We start from the raw sequence: 15,478 nt of genomic DNA, 5'->3' as shown, positions 1-15,478 counted from the left end.
CTGATCGATGTTTCTCTCTCATCCATGTTTCTAACTCTCTCTCTCCCTTCCTCTCTGTAAAAAATCAATAAAATATATATTAAAAAAAAAAATATCCTTGATTCCATGTTCCAAGAAGATCAGGGCAAACCTCCACTCTCGCCTGAGTCTTCCTACTCCCTCTTTTTTTTAAACCCTCATCCGAGGATATTTTTTCCATTGATTTTTAGACACAGTGGAAGGGAGGGGAGGAAGAAGGAAGGGGTGGGGGGAAAGAGAGAAACATCTACATGAAATAGACACATTGACTGGTCACCTCCTGCCCCACATGCGCCCCGTACCAGAGCTGAGGAACCTGCAACCAAGGTACGTGCCTGTGACCGGGAATCAAACCCAAGACCCTTTGTGCACAGGCCAAGGCTTTAACCACTGAGTAACACTGGCCAAGGATCATACCCCCTCTTAACATCTCTCACCCCAACTTCCAATTCCTATGCCCACCTCCCAAACCTCAGCTGGCACACCCAACATTCTGTTTCTCTCACCTTCTTCCCTTTGCTCCCACTACTCACTCTTCCTGGGGACGTCCTTTACTCTCATGACTCATTTGTGATTTCACATAAAATCAAATGATTCAGAACTTGACTTTTTAGCCCCTTCATCTATCAGATTAAATGTTCAGATATTCTGCTTTAAGTCAAACCCTAAAAGAAGAACCCATCTACTTTTAAACAATGAAAGAAATGGCTGGCTACACTTCAAACTCTCAATGGCCTGCCAAATTCCTAGAATGGTTGGTGTGTACTGGGAAAAAGGGGTCAAGACCACACTTTGTGTGGTCTATTTACAAAAACTGTTTTAAAAACTGAGTAATCTAGCTTTAATCTCTTTTTTATTTTCTATGTCCTCCCTCTGAAGAAGATAATTAATGATATGTCCCAAATAGGGGCATATGAAAAGAGAAAGGCAAGTTCAGTCATGAAGAAAGAACAGAGTTCTTATCTGAAACATATGGATGCAGGTCTGAATCCCGGAAGGTATGGGCAAGGTCCTGAGGGTGTCTGTATATAAAATAATTTTGAATAGAGTCTGAAGCTTTCATCAGATTTCAAAAGGTCTGTGATACAAATTAATATACTCCTATAGGACTTACAAATGAAACTCAATGAAATTATGAAGACAGCTTATCCATTTACATGATTTAAAAATGTTAAGACACTAATGATTATATGCTTGTAGTTATTAAGTCCATTACAGTGCACCTCTGTTTACTTTGTATATCTTCACAGTATGATCTTCACCACAACTTGCAAAATGTAACCACTCAGGGCCTTCTGCTTCCTTCTCCTCAGTTTTTCCATTACAATTTTTCCAGCATAATTTTTTGATAGCAAGTGTATGGCTTTGGCTAAAACAAAGACAGAGAAAGCATTAAATCAATATATTGTATGACTAAAAAATATTTTACTGGGTGCTTACCTACATGTAATTTAACTAGTATACTCCTACTATTAACATAAATGAAATCAAAACCTGAAAATCACAATGTACAGGTTTTAAAATACCATCACTAATTTTTTAGTCATTTTATTCTAACCTTGAAAACATCTCTTACTTAATGACTAATCAAGGATACCACCAAAAGAGCAAGAAATAGATAATGACTTTCCGTCAAATTTTGTTTAATGATCAGTGAAATTCATGACATGGCTGTTAAGATCAGCCTTTCAGATAACTTTACTGAATGTGTTTCTTTAAGAATTCCAGCTTTGCAACATATTCTAGATTATTTTATTCTTCTGACACCCCTATGACATGGATGGACTCTGACTAACACATCTACTGCTGGGTAAGGAAGAACAGTAAATGATTTAATAAACTGCCCAGTGAAAGAACCTTGGTCTTTAATGTGATCTTCAAGTGCATGACCTTGAGCAAGATGCTCATATTAATGCCCATCCCCACTCCCAAGGCAGACAGACCTACAATGCTCTCAAACGTAGATTATTAATAAATCTCTATGAAAATATAATATTCTCTGTAAGTTTAACCTGCAAATTAGGCATCCAAATCAAGAAGAAATAAAGTAAAAGACTTATATTTTAAGGCAGTAAACGTGAAAATGACAGAGCACACCAATTAGACTTTCAAATACCAAGAAATCCTTGTCACCTGTTCACTCTCAGGTTCAAAGGTAGGACTACAGGTTAATCTTGAAGTCTGAGACATTTAAAATCAGCACACCAGAAGCTATGCCACCATATGACTGAGCCTTTGCGAGTGGCCCCTCTGGGAGGTCACACACATCTCCACAGTGCTGCTGTGCCTCAATGCTTCCTGAAATCCTTCTAAAGGAACTGCTTCCAGTTTCCTGTCATACAGGCTATGACTTGAGTACAATCAGTGATAGCTCATCTTTGCGTGAGGATGGATTTAATTACTGAAAACAGTTAAGTCATTTGGAGATTAGCTTTAAATGTGTAATCTGTAAAGATAATATGCAAACAAGTAATTGGGTTAAGTGAATTCTTAAAAATAGAGTTAACAAACATCAATTTCAAGAGATAAACCACACAACAGAGGGTTACCACTTAGTGGCAAGCACTACAAATACAGATCTGTGTCCTCCTCCATGCAAACATGGTGTAAAATGTGCCACCAAAGATTTCATGATTTCTATCTAGTCTGATGGAAGCAAAAAATAGAAAGAAAATACCTCTGGCTTGTTTCCACACAGGGGGCCCAGTCATTTACTTCTGGAACCTGGTTAGTCTTTTTCCAGGTGTATAAACAAATCCTTCCACACTCTAACCCTACTGCAACCACGTATCTGTTTTTGAGGGAGGGAAGGAAGGCAGTTACTAATTTAGCAAGAATTTCTGTTATCTCCACCATCCCTCCTCAGTGTAGCTCCTCTGTGTTCCCAACCACCCCACATCTACGAAGGTCTGTTTAAAACCATGAGCCCAGAAGATGGGGCCCTGCTGTACTGTGCCCTCAAGGGGTCTCCTCTCCACCGAAGGTGCCCACAGTTTTACCACTGTCCTCCACTGGCAAAACCCAAGAACCAACGTTTCCCTGGCCAGCTGCAGGGGCCCCCATTCTGCTGAAGACACTGATTACACAGAAAGTACCACAGTCCTGAATTTGGTGAAATAAGAACCTTTGAGCCACACTCCCAACTTCCCTTTCACCACTTTGGATATCAGCAAGTTCTACCAATTTAAAAATTCTTATAAGAAACAAACATTATGAAAAAAATATCAGCTCAGAAGCTAAGAGCCCATGAGTGTAGGAGGGCTACATACTGAAACCAAGTGATCTTCTTTTTTTAAAAAATATTTTACTGATTTTTTGCAGAGAGGAAGGGAGAGGGATAGAGAGTTAGAAACATCAATGAGAAACACCGATCAGCTGCCTCCTGCACACCCCCTACTGGGGATGTTGCTGGCAACCCAGGTACATGCCCTTGACCGGAATCGAACCTGGGACCTTTCAAGTCCGCAGGCCAACGCTCTATCCACTGAGCCAAACCGGTTAGGGCCCAAGTGATCTTCTTAAAGAAAACATACAAGGAAGCCCTGGCAGAGACTAACCGTTGGGACAGGTTAAGCACCGGGCAGACGCTGACGGCTGTCACAGACCCACCCACGTCCAGGACGGAGGAGCAGGGGCCGATGCTGTGCTCGATGGCATCATCACTGGAGTCGCATTCACCCCAGACAACCACCTAACACAAACACATCAGACTCTGTAAAGCATTCTCTTTGCAAGGTTTCCAGCAATGCATCAGAAAGTGTCAATGACATTGATATGCAAAATAGCTGTTCTGGCAGTCAAAAAAATTCAGCATTTATATGTGTGTTACAGAACTGAGGAGCACTTTAAGCACCACAGAGAAGCCACAGCGTAGCAGACACAGTTGCTGAGACCTCAATTACCTACATGTGCCACCCAAAGATGGACTGTCCCTGCCAGGGGGTGGTCTGGCATGCTCTTCACACTCAGGAGTTCTGATCCAGCGAGATTCAACTGATCATGTCCTCACTGAGGGGCTCAGACACTTGCCCAAGAAGTTACCACAAAATGTATAGAGACCAATCAAGTCCCTGGCTCTTCCTCTACATCACCCACTGCTCAGGGCATCAGCTGTGGGGTAACCTTGAGGAGAACCTACATAAGACATAAGGTTTCCCTGGAAGCTTACACCTGAAGGGGGTGTGATTGGTCAAAAAGAAGTGGGAGAGAGAAGTAAAGTGGATAATAAGTGTAAAATGCAGGATCAAAGCAAGATTACAAGTAGAAGGCTCTGCCCCAGCAAGTGGAAGAGCATTTCTGAGCATGTGCAGTGGATGATTCCTTGTCTGTTTCAGCCCTGGCATATCCCTGAGAGCCACAGCTTGGCCATCTGCTACTGGGCATGACTGTGGAGGGCAGGACAGCCCTGCTTCCTGGGCAGCTAGCAGAGCACAGGAAATAAATGCCAGGGAAGAATTAAATAGGAGTGAGCAGAAGTGAAGGTCTGAGAGAAAGCGTTTCAGGGTTGACATGTCAGCATCTCACTGCCCACTCTGGCCCTGAACTTCAGTAATTTGTACCATGACTAGGACTGGCGAGGGCAGGGAGAGGAAACACTCCCTGGTCTGCAAGCACCGCAGGAAAAGGAATTCAAGAGTACGAAACAGAGGAAAGACCAGGAGCCAGGTGAACAAGGGCGAGGGTCCTGGTCAAGAACCCATTGCTAGCTAGCTTACTTTGGTTTCTAGAAATGTTGGGACACACACACACACCACTCTCACCAGTGAATGAAAAGATAATAGTCATTTGTTATAGAAAACATTTCATTCATAAAAACATGAAAAAGAAAAGTAGAAACTTTTTCCCCATATGCCCCTTGCCCTGCTCCTGCTCTCCTACTTTCTTAGTTTTGATCCACTTCATTTATTACTTTTCTCCCACAGGGGCCACCTGATGCAGGCCGTGTCAGAAAGGTCTTCTCATATTTGAGATTTCAGAGAAATGTACTATATAGCATTTAACAAGAAAATACTTTTTTATTTTTTTATTTTTTTAAATATATTTTATTGATTTTTCACAGAGAGGAAGGGAGAGAGACAGAGAGCCAGAAACATCGATGAGAGAGAAACATCGACCAGCTGCCTCCTGCACATCTCCCACTGGGGACGTGCCCGCAACCCAGGCACATGCCCCCGACCGGAATCGAACCCGGGACCCTTCAGTCCGCAGGCCGACGCTCCATCCACTGAGCCAAACCGGTCTCGGCAGAAAATACTTTTTTATATATGTATATAAAAAACACACAGGGAATATATAAATCGGTTTTTAAAAGTTGTATCAGAAAGTCAGGATTATGTGGTTTCTATCCAAGCATACCTGTAACAATATTAATTTACATTTGAAAACTATTAAGTTAAAAAAAATTACCTTTTTGTCTCGGCTTCCAGTGAAGAAAAACTTGCTGTCAGGACTCCAATCACAAGACCAAATAATTCTACTGTGCACAGCAGTGACTTTGTTGGTGAAGGCAAAGAGACTGAAAATTGGGTCTGAAAGAAACACACATGCACTACTCACAAAGCAGAGAATACTGGTATTTTGCCTGTTAAAAAGCTATGTTTAAGTGCCATGTACATCATGCAATTCAGTATTCAATTTCCAAATGCTGACTTTTGCAACAGACCACAGCTAGGCAGCTGACCCCTCACCAGAAGGCTATGGGAATACTGTTACTTTTCTAGTAGGAAATGAGTTATATTGACTAGTTGCTCTCTAGTGACTGATGACAAATGTCTTCCAGGCACTTAGCTAAACATCCAGTTTATGCCTATGGAAGAAGCCTGAAGCAATTCAACCTTATTCAGGAAGTAGCCAGATTTGCATATTAAGCTATGGAAAAAAGATTAATGCACCCTTAAGTGATTATTTAAAAACCCAAACTTAAAAATAAATATTTTCCCTTGTAGGATTTAAATGTAAGCTAACGTCTAGTCCTTATATGGACTAAACCTAAAACATATAACTGCTTATGAGGAGGAAAGAAGGTATCTATTAATCCATAGTCCATAAAGATACAGAAAATTAATGGATATGTTACTGCTATCACTTTAACTTTTTAAAAAGTAAAGGTTGCATGTTAGAAGTCACTAGTTATTTGCAGGAGCAACCAGTCTTTTCTCACACGTACTGCTGAGTCTGTGTCACAGTCCCTGATAGTCTCTAAAAGACAAGAAACTAAGGGGCTAGAACTATCACAAGATCAAACTGCATGCAGACTGTGTCAATGGAAAAATTTAAAGTAGGAGTAAACAACAGACATTTAAACACTCTCAAGATTTTACCCAAAGAAACTGAGGAAAGAGGAATGGCCACTGCTGAAAGCACACAAGCTTTTCTTTCTTTTCTTTTTTTTTCCAATTTATGTCAGGCTCAGTAGAGAATGCAGGTAGATGTGTTAACATCTTGCCCAGGGGCCATGTTATCCACAGATGGAAGCCTAAAACACCCTTCCCAGTGATCAGTGACAGGAGTGGGTAAGAAAGAGTAAAGATAATGGTCCTTCTAAGTTCCTGTAAGTTTCATATTTAACTGTATCGTCATTATTCCTATCCCATAAATCCCTAGCTTGGACTAGGCCATCCATTTGGTTTTATGCTGGCATTCTATAACCATCTGCAAAATTTAATAAACTAAATTTTCTCCATACAGATTTTTGTTTCCTTCACTGAGATGTCTGAACACATGCCAGCCTGACTACATAATCACAAGGAAGTCAACCCAAAGGCCACCTGCATTTAATTTTTTCAAGGAAGGTCGAGTCTGCTTCAGTTATTACAGAATTTTGAAAGACTTCACAACAGTGAGACTCTGCCTTTCACCTGTTATTATTTTTTCTTTTCTTCACCCAACAGATGCTCAAGGTGGACAAAATGGGTAGAACTGTCTTCCTACTCATCTTCCCAATCAGAAACTGTTTTTACCTAAGTCAGGTGAGATTGTGTCCTGCCTTCGCCATAGTGACCAGGTCCGATCTCTGGAAACAGCTAGTAAGAACTTGTCATTAGGTGAGAAGGCCATCTGTGTGACAGTCAGGCTGTGGAAAATCAGATTCTGCACCTGTTTCCAAGATGAGGTGTTCCAAAGAATGATGGCTGCATGCTCTTTCTTAGCTGCCTGTAGGACAGAGATGAAAAATAGTTTAAAGACATTCATTTCTAGTCAACATGAAGTAACAGGGATCAGATTTACTCTCTTGTGTGAAAAATTAAAAATCCAGACAAAGTAAATGAAAACGATGGCACTCCAAAACCCAGCTATCTGGAAACATGAAACACTCATCCCTGAGAGACAAAATGAATCGGGGGGCGGCGGCACATCATCAAACTCCATGACAACTTTAAGCAGTTAAACACAGGTTTAACTAGAATCCCCAAAAAGGGTAAGAAGAAAAGATACTTAAAACAGTAAACCTACAGATCCAAGAAGTTCAAGAAAACCCAAGCACAAGAAACATGAAGAAAACTATAGCAACAATAATTAAACTGTTTAAAGCCAGCAATAAATATGAAATTGCAGCTGGGGGAAGAAGGGGGAGAGCCACTACTGAGGAACAAAGACAAATTATAGTGGACTTGTGAAAAACAACGCAAGTCAGAAGAAAATGGAGCATCATTTTAATATACAAAAGAAAAACCAACAATTCTTTAGCCACCATAAATAACATTCAAAAATGAAGAAATCTACTTTTTTCAAACAAAACCTAAAAAAATAAAATTCATGACTAGCAGAATTGCATTACAAAGAATGTTAAAGAATATCATTTAGGCATAAGGCAAATGATATCCGATGGGAATTTTTTTATTATTTAAATCTCTATAAAAGATAACTGGTCAAAACAAAAATAACAATATGTTATGGAATTTCTGTGAATAAGTACAATGTACAATGACAATACCACAAAGTAGGGGAAAACAAAAGTATACTTCTGTAAAGTTCTTAAGTAGTACATAAAACAATGCAATATTACTTCAAGGTAATGTGGTAAGTTAAAGACGTATACTGTAAAATGTAAAACCAATAAAATAACAAAGCAAAAAGTTATATCTACTAACCAAACAGAAGAAATAAAGTAAAATCATAAAAAGTATCAATTAATCCAATGGAACTAAAATGGAACAAGAAATAGATGGATCAAGTAGAAAACAAATAGTAAGATGACAGATTTAAGTCCAACCATATAAATTATGACATTAAATGTAAATGATCTAATAAAATCCCTATTAAAATGAGATTATCAAGATGAGGAAAAAAAGCAAGACTCAACTATATGCTGCCCCCAAAAAACCCACTTGAAATAAAAGAAAATAGGTAGCTTAAAAGTAAAATGATAGAAAAGATATATAATTCAAACACAATTCAAAAGAAAGCTAGATTGACAATATGAATAGCAAAGTAGATTTCAGAGCATAATATATAACCAGAAATTAAAGAGAGCCAATTAATCAAAAAAAATCTAACAATCAAAATGTTTTTACAACAGTTTCAAAATACATAAAGTAAAAACTGACTGAATTGAAAGGATTAAAAGACAAGTGCACAATTATAGTCAGAGATCTCAAAATGCCATTCTCAATAAAACTGAAAGGATAAATACTTGAACAATACTACCAACCAATCTGACCTAGTTCATATTTTCAGAACACTCTACCTAACAGAAATAGAATCCATTCTTTCCAAAAGGAAAACGGAAACTTACCAAGATTAAAGTTTAAGATTTAAATCATATTTGTTCTCTGACCACAATGAAATGAAATTAGAAATCATCAACAGAAAGATAACTGGGAAAAGCTCAGCATATGGAAACTAAATACTAGATTTCAAAATAAACTATAGGTCAAAGATGAAATCAAAGGAAATTAGAAAGTATTTTTAATTGAATGAAAATGAAAACACAACACATTAAAATTTGCGGAATGCCTCAAAAACAATGCTTAGAGGGAAATTTATAGCACTAAACGTGTGTTAAAAAACACAACCCAATATGGAAAAAATTGGTAAGTTAGACTTCACCAAATCATATAACTTCTGCTCTGTGAAAAACACTCTTAGGAAAATGAAGACACTGGGAATAATTATCTATGACTGACAGTGCCCAAAGGTAAAGACAAATTAGCTGCTCAGTAGCAGCACAACTATCCCTGCTACTAAGCCGCATTCTTCCCACAGGCCCCTGTAACAGAAGTACTGCTAGGACCACCTTCACAGAGGGGGCAAGCAAGGGGGTGGAGCAGGAGGGCACAGCAATCTCTTAGGATGCCTCTCAATACCAACCAGTGGCAAGAAGCCACAGCAAAGGCAGGGACAGTGGGCCATCCAGATGGGCAGCTCTCATCATCATGCTTAAAACAAGTAAATACATTTTCGAAAAGTTAGAGGAATGTGTGGGTGTGAGGCCTTTCAGACAATCCTCCATAAACATTATTTCACTCCACAGCACGTGGATAGATTACGAATAGTGAGTTCAAGATCGGTCGGTCTCCCAGGCAAATGTCTGGAGTGCACTATTCTGTAGCTACAAGCGGGGGGCTAGCTGAGCAGGCCACCACCCAGCCTCACCGGGACTCGGGCGGAGGAGGTCCACTTACTTAGGTCCCTTCTAAGAGTGTCCTCGAGAAACCATCAGACGGAGTGCCCTCCCTCTAGTTTCACCTTCTCATTCCCGTATCTCTGGGATTCAGATTATTTTTAATGTATCATATTTTTAGGTCTCATAGTAAGATACGAATTTTTGAGTAGGGACATAAATCAGTTCAAATCAAGTATTTAGGAATAAAAATGGGCAGCTGAAACAGACTTGCAAGCTTTTGATGAAACAGAAAGAAAAAGAGACTGAGAGAGCAAGATTTAGAGAGAGCAGGCACCAGGGGCCATTCACAGTGTTCTGACTAAATACTACCAATCTAACGACTCAAATACCTGTGACCAAGTAGAGTAAAAAAGTAAAATCCCCTACCTTACAAGCTGAGGCAAGCAGAGTCTTTGAATTATTACAAGCGACACAAAACAACTCGTAACCATGTCCATATCTAAAATTTAAAACGAGAAAATACATGACCCCTGTATTAGTAAATATCCTCATGCTAAAAGTTTTAAAATGTGAAAAGAATAACATCAACCTCTCTAGCTAACATACAGTTCTTTTAAGGAACATTAAATTTCTGCCCAGGCAAACATTTGGGGGAAAACAGAGACTATAGAAAAATGCCAATGTCCTAGAAGTAATATAACTTATTCAAACATTAAGATTAAAATACAAGGTTTGGATGGCCAGAGTTGGCTCAACTGGTTGAGCATCATCCCATACACTGAAAGGCTGTAGGTTTGATTCCCAGTCAGGGCACATACTTAGGTTGTAGGTTCGATCCCAATAGATTGTATAGAAAGAGACCAATCAATGATCTCTTTCACACTGATGTTTCTATCTCTCTCTAAGCATGTCCGCGGGTGAGGACTTAAAAAAAAAAAGAAAAAAGAAAGCCCTAGCATGTTTGGCTCAGTGGATAAAGTGTCGGCCCTCGGACTGAAGGGTCCCGGGTTTGATTCCGATAAAGGGAAAGTATCTAGGCTGCAGGCTTGATCTCCAGCCCTGGTTGGGGCACGGGTGGGAGGCAACCAATAGATGTGTCTCTCTCACATCAATGTTTCTCTCTTGGTGTCTCTCTCCCTCCCTTCCACTCTCTCTAAAAATCAATGGAAAAATATCCTCAAGTGAGGATTAAGAAAAATAAAAAAACACAAGTTTTCACCACCAGCCAGCCAGTACAATAAATAATAAACCATGGAAAGTTTTTTGTTTTTTTTTAAAATATATTTTATTGATTTTTTACAGAGAGGAAGGGAGAGAGATAGCCAGAAACATCAATGAGAGAGAAACATCAATCAGCTGCCTCCTGCACATCCCCCACTGGGGCAATGCCCGCAACCCAGATACATGCCCTTGACCGGAATCTAACCTGGGACCCTTCAGTCCACAGGTCGACGCTCTATCCACTGAGCCAAACCAGTTTTGGCCCATGGAAAGGTTTTGATGGGGAACCAACAAAGGAAAAAAAGATGAACAGAATAACAAATCTAAAAGGTGTTTTTTTTAATGGAAGATACATAAATATGTTATTATAAATTAAGACCAATAAACAAACCTAGTAAATAAAGACATAGTAATATAAAAATCTATGTGAAGTTTGAGTCTCACCTATTATGAAAGCCACTAAAAAATCTTTTGAGCAGGGGGGAGGGAAATGTAGGTAAGAGGAAAACAAAGGAGAAAAATCAAGTTGGGGGTGGGTGGGAATCACAAGTTATGACAGAATCAGACCAAATTGCTAACAGTTTAACTCACAGTTTTTGAACTTCAGGCCACAATGTATTCTGCAAAAGTTGATCCTCAGTGGGAGGTTCTACAATAAATTTATAGCACTGCAATCATTTTTTCTATTTCCATGCAAATAAAAAAGCAAATCCTAGAGCACTTATTTAGGTCAGCAGTGGCAAATATGAGTACTAACGATTCTATTAAATCATCTTTTTGTGAGTTCTTACCAGAAAGTATGGAGGGTTGAAAGGCCATCTGATGAGTCTCAAAACCTGCTCTAGTTAACAGCTCTTCTTCATCAGAGGGCTGAGGAGCTATATCTCCTGGTTTAAAAGAAACATATAACATCATGAAGATAGTTACCAACTTTACGTCTCCTAAACATGTTCCAATATTAAGGCCACCAATCAGAAAGTAGTGGTACTTCAAAGTAGTGTAATTCAACGCCATATCCACGTAATTGCAAAGCCAAGGGTGCTTCTGTTTCTGCCACTCCAGTGCTTTCTAATGTGCTCATAGGAGCACTAGTCAGTTCCATAAGGAGTCCTTCCTTTTCCTTTGACCTAACATTTCCCAAGTTTGTAAAACATGGAACATTCTTTCAGCTGCCCATATTAGCATCTGTGGTTGTAGTGCTCCATGACACCATTTCAGGGTCTGCATGTGTACAGAGTACTTATCACAAAATATGTAAGAAAGGAGACAGATGTGTGTATTGTGATTTTAAAAAAATACCGGCTATAATGAATATTAAGTACATGTTATACAAGTGTGTAAGTAGATTTACATACCAATAATTTTTTTTTAAATATATTTTATTGATTTTTCACAGAGAGGAAGGGAGAGAGATAGAGAGAGTTAGAAACATCGATGAGAGAGAAACATCAATCAGCTGCCTCTTGCACATCCCCCACCGGGGATGTGCCCGCAACCAAGGTACATGCCCTTGACCGGAATCGAACCCGGGACCTCTCAGTCCGCAGGCTGACGCTCTATCCACTGAGCCAAACCGGTTTCGGCCCAATAATTTTTTTTAACCTTACCTTGAAAGACAGCTTTATTTGATAATCCCAAAGCAGGGACAGTAGCTCCTTCTGGAAGATCACCATCTTGCTGGAGTAAAAGTACGATACACGTTTTAAACACTGAAAGTTACTATTACATCAGGCACTACAAAGATGTCATGCTCACAAATGCTGAGAAGCAGTTTAAAGATCACCTTTGTATGGATACCTGCCCAACTTTCATTTCCTGAACCAACAGATGCAACGCTAGGCAATCACTCCCCAACAGACAGGTTCCAGCTAACCCGCAATTCTCTACCCAATTGAGAAAGTTGGGCATCCTCTCATCGAATCCTAACAGCTCACTGAGTTTCAGGGTCTCATAGGGAATGCACTGGGCTGCTTCCAGCGAAGAGTGAGCTGAAAATGGAAGGCCCGGAGCTCTACTTCCAAAAGTCTCATGGGCACATTCCTAATGATGCTCATGCAAACACAGACGTTTCCCAGAAAGGTAGTCACCATATTTTCATTAAACATATTTAAATACTCAAATAGTCAAAAAAATTTTTTACAGAGTACCATCTGAAATGCCAATGATCTGTAAGTTATATCAATCAAATTATCTCATATGAAACTATGTGCTAACCATCAAAACCAGCACAGTGATGATATACAGTATTCATACCTTAATTTAACATTTAAATTTTTTACTGTCTTGAGCTAATTTGTTACAAAACTTCTGGTTTTAATATTTAAATACTTAATATTTAAATTAGTGCACCACAAGTTTGTCAAGCCAATAAAATGGTTTGACTTCCTTTCTACTCATTTATAGCCTTAAGCAAAATTTTTAAAAATTTCAATGAAGAGATTAGATTTAGTTAAAACATTTAAAGGGATACTCACATTACAAAGTACACGATTCAGTGATTGGCCTGTAATGGCACAAAAGTTTTTCACAAAATTCCGAGGTGCAGAAAATACTCGAAGAACTTTTTCATCTGCTCCAGATACAAACTGAAACCGATTAATCATTGCCAAACATTTCAGGTCATATCCATGTATCTGAGGCCGTGCAATTTCATGCCAAGTCACCTGGGTATTAACATTGGATAAATAAAAATGACCATCAGTTCAAAAACAGAATTTTTTTCAACAAGCAAAATATCAGACACAAAAATCATTGATTATGCCATGGAGCTGTGACCCTGGGGCAGATTCATCCATGTTGTTGTGTTCAATCCTTTTCACTGCTAAGTAGTTCCTTGTACAGATATACCACTACTCGTTGATCCATCCACCTCCTGTGAAGACATTTGGGCTGTTTCCAGTTTTTGTCTTTAACTAAAAAAGCAGGCATGAACATTTGTGTACAAGTCTTTGCATGGCTATAGCTTCTATTTCTCTTGGGTACTAGTAAATACTACCTATAAGTAGAATGGCCGAATGACATGGGAGATGTATATTTAAATACTAGAGGCCCAGTGCACAAACTCATGCACCAGTGGGGTCCCTTGGCCTGGCCTGTGGGATCGGGCCAAAACCAGCTCTCCGACATCCCCAAGGAATCCCGGATTGCAAGAGGGCACAGGCCAGGCTGAGGGACCCCACTGGTGCACGATCGGGGCCGGGGAGGGACGCAGGAGGCTGGCCAGCTGGGCAGGGACCGTGAGAGGACTCCAGGGCATATCCGACCTGTCTCACTCAGTCCTGATCAGCCGGACCCCAGCAGCAAGCTAACCTACAGGTCTGAGCATCTGCCCCCTGGCGGTCAGTGCACGCCATAGCAAGCAATTGAGTGGTCTTAGCATATCATTAGCATATCATGCTTTGATTGGTTGAACGGATGATGGGATACTTAGCATGTTAAGCTTTTATTATATAGGATTTCAGAAACTGCCAAAGTATTTTCCAAAGTGATTTATACACTTAACAGCAGTATATGAGAGTTCTAATTGCCCACTTCCTCATCAACACTTGGTCAGTCTTTTAACTTGAATCATTCCAATATGTGTACAATGGCATCTCACTGTAGCTTTCATTGGCACTTCCCTAATGACGACTGGTATTGAGAATCTTTTCCTGCCTTTATTTTTCTTTGAGAAATATCTGTTCGAATCTTTTGTCCTTTTTTTTTTTTTACTAGATCGTTTGTTTCCCTATTACTGTCTTCAGAAAAGTTTTTTATATATTCTGGATATAAGCCTTTCCAGATATGTAAATACTTTCTCCAAGTTTGTGACTTCTCTTCTCATTTTCCTGATAGTATCTTTCAAAGTGGAAAAATTTTACATTTTTGTTCAGTCCAATTTAATGATTTGTTTTTATTGTTTTTAATTTTTTTAATGATTTGTTTTTAATAGATCATGGATAAACAACTGAGCCATATCAGTAACACTACATCAAGAGCAACAGAAAGTCACTCCAAATCATTTGCCTTATTTTTCATTTGACTATAATATTACTCCCCATCTCCTCAACTCTATTAATGTGAATCTACCATATGCTACTAAAGCAATGATGTCAGTGGCCAGTTTCATTAGCTCTCATGAACTGACCCACAATTGGGTTCCATGAGTGTTTGTCAGAAATTGAAGCTGCATATACTGGCTTTCTCTATGGCGTACCACGGTTCGATGGCTTACCAGCGGTCAAGTTTTCTAAGCTCAGTCCAAGATTGAAATGTTTCCTGGACAAAAACCACCCTCAACCACTATTATGTAACACTATGACTTCAGAAATTAGCTTTTGCTGCAGACTTGATAGTGTTTCCTAATGAATTAATTACAAGGCATCACAAAACTTTTTGTGTGGAAGTGAAGTAAATACATTTAACACTTGAATTATTTGAATTGTAAAGAGTGCATGTATGCATAAGTTTTTAAGAAAATATCAAACTGTTTCCAGAATGCTTGTATCTTTTTACATTTCCTCTAGCAATGTATGAACATTTCAGTTGCTCTGTATCCTTATCACCACTTGTTACTGTCAGTATTTCTTACTTCAGCCTTTCCAGAGGGTGTGTAGTGACATCTCATCTTGGTTTTAAATTTGCATTTCCCTAATAGCTAATGATGTTGCTCTACTTTTCACATGCTCATGGATG

At 39.3% G+C, this 15,478-nt stretch overlaps 1 protein-coding gene across 2 annotated transcripts in view; it reads right to left on the bottom strand.

Moving 5' to 3' along the window:
* Positions 1-854: 854 nt before the first annotated feature.
* Positions 855-15,478, bottom strand: part of ELP2 (elongator acetyltransferase complex subunit 2) — a 37,344-nt gene continuing 22,720 nt past the window's right edge. For both annotated transcript variants that reach the window (XM_059707104.1, XM_059707105.1), the window contains 10 exons: positions 13,279-13,467; positions 12,412-12,481; positions 11,596-11,691; positions 11,396-11,453; positions 10,010-10,082; positions 6,978-7,170; positions 5,425-5,546; positions 3,576-3,709; positions 2,696-2,809; positions 855-1,387 (listed from right to left, as the gene is read on the bottom strand). In XM_059707104.1, the coding sequence (XP_059563087.1) occupies positions 1,231-1,387; positions 2,696-2,809; positions 3,576-3,709; positions 5,425-5,546; positions 6,978-7,170; positions 10,010-10,082; positions 11,396-11,453; positions 11,596-11,691; positions 12,412-12,481; positions 13,279-13,467 (1,206 nt within the window). In that variant the 3' untranslated portion in view covers positions 855-1,230. The remainder of the gene's footprint in view (positions 1,388-2,695; positions 2,810-3,575; positions 3,710-5,424; positions 5,547-6,977; positions 7,171-10,009; positions 10,083-11,395; positions 11,454-11,595; positions 11,692-12,411; positions 12,482-13,278; positions 13,468-15,478) is intronic.

Source organism: Myotis daubentonii, chromosome 8 (genome assembly GCF_963259705.1).
Source record: "Myotis daubentonii chromosome 8, mMyoDau2.1, whole genome shotgun sequence".
NCBI lineage: Eukaryota > Metazoa > Chordata > Mammalia > Chiroptera > Vespertilionidae > Myotis > Myotis daubentonii.
This window is presented reverse-complemented; position numbering and strand designations above follow the sequence as displayed.